The sequence below is a fragment of the Leopardus geoffroyi genome, chromosome C3, assembly GCF_018350155.1.
Source record: "Leopardus geoffroyi isolate Oge1 chromosome C3, O.geoffroyi_Oge1_pat1.0, whole genome shotgun sequence".
NCBI classification, from domain to species: Eukaryota; Metazoa; Chordata; class Mammalia; order Carnivora; family Felidae; genus Leopardus; species Leopardus geoffroyi.
In genome coordinates, this window is record NC_059338.1 from 148036696 (window position 1) to 148044367 (window position 7672).

A 7672-nucleotide genomic window follows, 5' to 3' on the forward strand; every position below is an offset into this window, starting at 1 on the left:
ACCATTGAATTCGATGTTAGCTGTGGGCTCGCCATACACGGTCTTTATTATGTTGAGCTACGTTCCTTCCATACTTAATATGTGGAGAGTTTTAATCATGAATGGATGTTGAATTTCTGTCATATTTTTCTGCATCTATCAACATGATCGTGATTTTTATCTATCGTTCTATTGATGTGGTGTCACATTGTTGGATTTGGGGAACCCTCACAGGGATAAATCCTGCTTCCATTGCAGGCATAAATCCTGATATTGGCATATGATTTTTTTCATGTGCTGTTGAATTTGGTTTGCTAGTGTTTTATAGGATGTTTGCATTTCTGTTCATCAGAGATATTGTGGTGTCTTTGTCTGTGGTGTCCTTGTCTGCCTTTGGTATCAGGTTCATGGAGGCCTTGTAAAATGAGTTTGGAAAGTGGGCCCTCCTCTTCAACTTCTGAAAGAGTTTGAAATGGATTGGCATCCTTTTTAAAAAAATTTTTTAATGTTTACTTATTTTTGAGAGAGAGAGAGAGAAAGACAGAGTGTGAGTGGAGGAGGGGCAGAGAGAGGGAGACACAGAATCCAAAGACAGGCTCCAGGCCCTGAGCTGTCAGCATAGTGCCCGACGCAGGGCTGGAACTCATGAACCGTGAGATCATGACCTGAGCTGAGGTCAGATGCCTAACCGACTGAGCCACCCAGGAGCCCCTGGATCGGTACCCTTTTTAAATGCTTGGTAGAACTTAACCAGTGAAACCATCTGGCGCTTGGCTTTTCTTTGTTAGGAGGTTTTTTGATGTAGTCTCAATCTACTTGTTATTGATCTGTCAGACTTTCTATTTCTTTATGATTCAGCCTGGTAGGTTGTATGTTTCTAGAAATGTATCCATTTCTTCTAGATTCTCCAATTTGTTGACATGTAATCGTTCATAGTGGTCTCTTATGATCCTTTGTATTTATTTCTGTGTTACCGGTTATGTCTTTCCTTCCGCCTAGTCTTCTGTCTCTTTCTGAGTCTAACTAAGGGTTTGATTTTGTTTATCTTTTTGAAAAGATTTTGTTTGTCGTTTTCTGTTTGTTGTCTGTTTGTATGTATTGTCTTTTGTTTTCCTGGTCTCTGTTGCATTTGTTTCTGCTTTTTTTCTTCGTTATTTCCTTCCTTCCACCAACTTTGGGCTTTGTCTGTTCTTCTTTTTCTAGTTCCTTAATACATAAAGGTAGGTTATTTATTTGAGATCTTTCTTTTTTCTTCACGCGAGGTGGTTATCACCGTGCACTTTCCCCTAAGAACTGCCTCTGCCACCATCCCCTAGTTTGGGTATGTTGTATTTGCATTGCCATTCATCTCGAGCATTTTGTATTTTACTTTGACTTTTTCTTTGACCCATTGGTGGTTCAGGAGTGTTAGTTTCTACATATTGGTTAATTTTCCAGCTTCCCTCCCATTTGATTTCTATTTTGACACGGTCAGCAAAGACACTTAATAGGATTTCAGTCCTCTTAAATTTGTGAAGACTTGCTTTGCGGCATAATGTGTGATCGATACTGGAGAATATTTCATGTGCATTAATATTTAAATATTTAAATATTTAATATTTTAATAATTAAATATTAATATCAATTAATATTAATTAAATATCAAGGCGTCAAATATTATAGTAATATTGTAATTACATATTAATATTAATTAAATATTTAATATTTTAATGTGTATTCTGTTGCTCTTGAATGTTTTGTATGGGTCTGTTAAGTCCATTTTATTTATAGTGCTGTTCAAGTCTGCGGTTTCTTTCTTGATTTTATATCTGGAGGATCTATCTATTGTTGAAAGCGGGATATAGAAGTCCCCTATTATTACTATCTATGTCTCCCTTCAATTCTCTTAACAGATGGCAGATATATTTAGGTCCTCCAATGTCGGGTGCGTATATACTTACAATTATTGCATCCGCTTTGGTGACTTGGCCCTTGTATCATTATATAGTGACTTCCTTTGCCTCTCAAGACAGTTTCTAAGTTGAAGGCAGCTTTGTCTGATGTAAATACAGCTACTTCTGCTCTCTTTTGGTTTCCATTTGCATGGAATATACTTTTGTATCCTTCACTTTTGGCCTGTGTGCATCACGAAGGCTAAAGATGCATTCTTTTCCCCAAAAGAGAACATTTTGTAAAAATGGGGCCCTTGGACTTGAATTTCCTTGTTGATTGCCGCCGTATTCTCCTTTCTCTTTGTTGGGATAAACTTAAATTCATTGACATTTCCGGAGGATGTTTCTAACTCTATCACTGGATGTTTCCCAAAGTCTTGGAAAAGCAGCTGTAGTTGATTATTTCACCCATTCGGCACATATTTATTGAGCTCCTACTACGTGCAAGATCATTTGTTCAAGAGGAAGCTGATACTCACAGTTAGAAGATGTATCCAAATTAAATATCAGCTCTTATGTTGCCTTACTTGTCTTAGCAGATTGCTTTTCCATAATAACTACTGTAATCAGTCCCTATTTTCGAGGGTTTCCACGTGATATTCATTTATTCACTTATTTAACAATTTTTACTGCTTCAGCCCCTTATGTTCTTTAAAAAAATTTTTTCTAACGTTTATTTGTTATTGAGCGACAGAGAGAGACAGAACATGAGCAGGGGAGGGGCAGAGAGAGAGGGAGACGCAGAATCCGAAGCAGCTCCAGGCTCTGAGCTGTCAGCACAGAGCCCGACGCAGGGATCGAACTCCCAAACCTCGAGATCATGACCCGAGCCCAAGTCGGTCACTTAACCGGCTGAGCCACTGCGGCACCCCTCACTTTATGTTCTTACTTAACAGTTTGTATTCCTGAAGCATCTTGTGGTTCTCACCACCCTATCTAGCAGGGATTAAATATTGAATAAAACACGCTGGGTATCTACCCTAAAGTAGTTTGCATTCTGGATGGAGAGAAAAACATCAGGAAAGGTAACATATTATTTATTACAGGAGGGCTTCTGTCTGGCTTCTGTCATTCTACGATGATTAAAAATAGGGTGAGTATAATATGTAAACAGAATATAGATTGCAAGGGAGAGGACTGTGGCCTCTGTATAAATGTCTTTGATGTGACATTTAAGCTGAGGCCAACCTCAAGAAAGAGACAATCTTGGAATACACAAAAACTAAGCATGGAAAAGATAAAACAAAAAATTAGACACGTTCCCTACCTTTGAGGAGGCTAGACTCAATAGACAAATCACCTGCAATGGGTCACCTGTCAAAAGTTGTTTAACAAATACTTTTTTCAGGGATAATAGGGATGATTTTAAAAAATGATTTTAACTGTTAGTATTCCCATAAACACTAAAAGCAAACATTAAAAGAGATGCTTATTTTTTTCTAATAGCCTTCATAGTAATAGTGGTTTAAACAATGACTTTTTTAGAGGATCAAAAATCCCAAGTTATTCTGGAAGTTTGCATTTACCAATGAAAGGTTTGATCTGGCATCTAGTCGATGAAAGACATATTTCTAAGAAAGTCATCTTTATTAATTGGCCAAAATAACTATATTCTTTGTATTTTAAAATATGTCTCATTGAAATTCTAAGACGATACCTTTTGTTTTCCCTAAGGGATATTTGATTAAGATCACATCCAAACGTTTTAGAAAACATAAATAGAACTGTTTCACCTCTCTAAAAATATTCTTTTGCCATTTTTGACGTAGAGATGCCCAACGTGGGAAGAAAATATTATCATTATGAAAATTACACTCTTATTGCTAATGATTACTCATCGGTAAGGAAGGATCAAGGCCTGCTCAGTGCTCAATGACTGCTCAGACGGAAGAGGACAAAATGTGGGCTTGTTGATGCTTGGGGAGAAAGGGAGCCCCCGAGGGGTGAGCAGGCCCCCCGCGGAAGCACCATCAAAGGGCTTATCCTGGGTCTCCGTTCCTTCTGGTCTCCGCTCTTTCCAATCGTAAGGCCATTCCAAAGAGAATGCTGTGCAGCCACGAGAAGCCGAGCAAATAACTCCATTTTCCAAGTGGCCATCTGAAATATGTGTTTTATCTGTTACATAGTCAATGTTAGGAAAACGAAAAATGTTTCTTGCTTACAAATTTCCTTGATGACAGTGTTCATGAGGTTTTTCTTCTTCCTTCTTCTCCCCTTCCATCTTCTGTTTTCTTTTTCTTTTCTTCCTCCTCCTCTTTCTTTTCCAAAAGTTTACTCATGTTTCAACAATGCCCTGAACCAATTGATTCCGTTAAGTCACGATTCCTGGTTCGTATTTGGGCACATTTTTTTTTTTTTTTATAAATTTTTACTGACACACATAATGATTTCTTATAAATCACTTGATGCTTTCAGGCAAGTTGACTTTTGCTAAATGGAATGGCTAGACTCGAAATATTTCATCACTTATTACAAATAGATACTAGCTTTTATTGCCAGAGCCGTGGGTCTGGGAGAATTATTAATAAATGGAAATACAAGTAAGGACTTATGCTATAAATGATCAATTTAGCTCTTCTGAAAGTCGTCCACATTAAACTGGGCTCCACAACTGCATAATTCCTATTGCGAACTTTTGTCTCATTTATTCCATAGTATTGTGATGTCACCAATAAATGGCTTCATTGTAATAAGCACAAAGATAAGGTAGTTTTCATATATAGCATTCATTCCCAATTTGGTGATCTGCTTCAGGTAATATCATCTCACCATAATTGTACCTTTGCACCCAAATGTATTGAAACCCACTTTGAAATTTTTTTAATGTTTATTTAGTTTTGAAGGAGAGAGAGAGAGAGGGAGACAGAGCACGAGCAGGGGAGGGGCAAGGAGAGAGGGAGACAGAATCGGAAGCAGGCTCCAGGCTCTGAGCTGTCAGCACAGAGCCTGTGGGGCTCGAACTCACAGTCTGTGAGATCGTGACCTGAGCGAAGTCGGACGCCCAACCGACTGAGCCACCCAGCCGCCCCTGACACTCACTTTTAGAATACTCTGCAGCCACGGTCATAAGAAAAGACATTCTTCTGGTGCTTATGTTTGTTTTGTTCACCTTGTCCAGACGTGGATGTCATCGAGTGCTCCTTGCAGTTCCCGGATGACGAGTACTCCTGGTGGGACCTCTTCATGAAGATCTGTGTCTTCGTCTTCGCCTTCGTGATCCCTGTCCTCATTATCATCATCTGCTACACCCTGATGATCCTGCGCTTGAAGAGCGTCCGTCTCCTCTCTGGCTCCCGAGAGAAAGATCGTAACCTCCGTCGGATCACCAGGCTGGTCCTGGTGGTGGTGGCGGTCTTTATCATCTGTTGGACCCCCATTCACATCTTCATCCTTGTGGAGGCCCTGGGGAATGCCTCTCACAGCACCGCTGCCCTCTCTAGCTATTACTTCTGCATCGCCTTGGGTTATACCAACAGCAGCCTGAACCCCATTCTCTATGCGTTTCTGGATGAAAACTTCAAGCGGTGTTTTAGGGACTTCTGCTTTCCAGTTAACATGAGGACGGAGCGACAGAGCACCAGTAGAGTCCGAAACGCGGTTCAGGATCCTGCTTACATGAGGGATGTTGATGGGACAAATAAACCAGTATGACTAGTCGTGGAGATGTCTTCCTACAGTTCTTCGGGAAGAGAAGAGTTTAATGATCTAGGGTTAACTCAGATCAGCACCGAAGTCTGAGATGGAAAGGTAGAATCTTTAACAAACTTTTAGAAGTCTCGTGGTCTGAAGTCCTACGATGCTGGCTGGGTTAGCAACCCAGGTCAGCGGAAGCATCGAGGCTGTCGGGATGGAGTGGAGAAGACTTTGAGTAAGCAAATCCAGCCCCTTTCTAGGGCAGGGAAGCACGGCTGATTCTGAGTTCCTTTGATGGACAAAGAAATAAGCCTTTTCTCTTCTGGTTACCTAAATTTAGTCCGGGCCCCACCTGCTGCGGCCTTCCCATGCAACGCGGTTCCGAAAGCTCTGTTGAGGAAAAAAGACAGGACAAGACAACACCTTGGTTTCAGAGCTCAGTGGGCCTCCAATCCAGATGCTTGACGTTGACGACGACCACCTGAATACAAACCAGGACCGTTCCTAGGGCACGTGCCCCGCTCGCTTGATGCTTTGTGGACGCACTTCACGTGGCTGTGCGGTGAGGATTCCGGCGGAGGCAGGGCTCAGACCCACACCTGAGGTGTCTGCTTACGTATAACAGGAAGTTACCTTGATACGTATGAAGTTACTTTCAACAGACCAAAGGTGGTTTCCAACCGAGTTTAGTTTCTTAGAAGCCACAGTCGGTTTTTCAGCATGCCATTCAGCTAAATAATTTCATGACAACGCGTGTCTTCAAATACCACCAAGAATGTATATAACTCCACCTGTAAATAATAGTAGATACATGCGAATAAGAAATGGGCTTGCCTTCCAGCCAGCCCCTCTCCCGAGGGCATACCAACACGAATCCCCCGAGTTAGTGAGAGCTGATGCTGAGACATTTGGGGACAACATAAGCTTCTTTCTGGGAGTTGGTCAGGTGCTGTCTTTTTCAGACCCGTGAGTGCCATTCAGTCCTTCAACGGTACTCGCAACGCACGTATTAATCAATTATGAAATCTGGTACTCATTCCCCGGTTGTTGACTTGGCAGAATCTAATCTACGTGCAGCGTCTCTTCGTGAATATATAGCTGCTACCAAATTCTCTCTCTCCGGGGAGGGAGGGGGTCTTGCCCGCGTTAATCTTGGGCTAGGGGATCGTGTGGCCTTCCGCAGGAAGTAGAAACGTTCCGAAGGGTGGGCTGAACGAGGACGTGATGTCCCCCGTGGTGCTTGGACACAACCTTGCACTGTGTTCTGTGAAGAGTGTACCAGCTGAGGATAATGCCATGGGCAGCACATTTAGGATAATTTGGCCAAAACTTCCAGATGACGTAGTCTCCTTTCTTTCCCCCTGAAACTTACGATTTCAGAGGTAATGGCTTTTTCTGTAATTTGCCTGGGCAGAAGAAATGGATAAGTTAGAAATAACACCCAATCTCTTCTATGTTCCTAGGGCAGCATCCCCTGGAATTTAGTGGGAAATCAAATGTATCAGCCTTCATGCTCATAGGCACCGTCACAGTAGTCTTTTCCGTTCATGGCGTACTTTCTGTCTTGTGTATATACTCTCTCCTTTTGGAAACAAATCTTGCCCTGAGGGTTTTATATTATGGCTTCAGAATTTTACTACAATGATATTTGTGTATATTCCAGATTTCCATGGCATCTAATAGATGACGTAAGGCAGAAAGGCAAGGTTCCTAATGAACACGAAGTCCTCCTTTGAGCGTTTCTTAAATTTCATGGATTTTTCTCGGGTGGCTTTGTATTCCTATAACAAAATGTAGGTAGGAAGGGCCTAAATATTGATTGGCATTCGCCGCATGGTTAAAAATCGTGGCTATCATATGGGAGGGGTATTTATACAGAGAGTAGTTCCAGAAACCAACCCTACTGGTGTGAGAAATACAAAAATCTCTTCATGGAACACTAAGACCCGGGAGGGTTTCTTGAAGGATTCTTAAGTGGTACAAAAATATAATAGAGACACAATCATGGAATGAAATTACAGTAATGGGTTTTCTTTCAATTAGCACCCCGTGTGCCCTTATGGCATCTATGGCCATTATTGGATGCTGAATTTTAGCCAGATTATCCTGCTCGTTTTTATGTCTAAGTT

General features: G+C 41.4%; 1 protein-coding gene across 4 annotated transcripts in view; it reads left to right on the top strand.

Annotated features, from left to right (window-relative positions):
- Window positions 1–7461, top strand: part of OPRK1 (opioid receptor kappa 1) — a 29237-nt gene extending 21776 nt beyond the window's left edge. For all 4 annotated transcript variants that reach the window (XM_045455326.1, XM_045455327.1, XM_045455328.1 and 1 more), the window contains one exon: window positions 5029–7461. In XM_045455326.1, the coding sequence (XP_045311282.1) occupies window positions 5029–5561 (533 nt within the window). In that variant the 3' untranslated portion in view covers window positions 5562–7461. The remainder of the gene's footprint in view (window positions 1–5028) is intronic.
- Window positions 7462–7672: the final 211 nt, after the last annotated feature.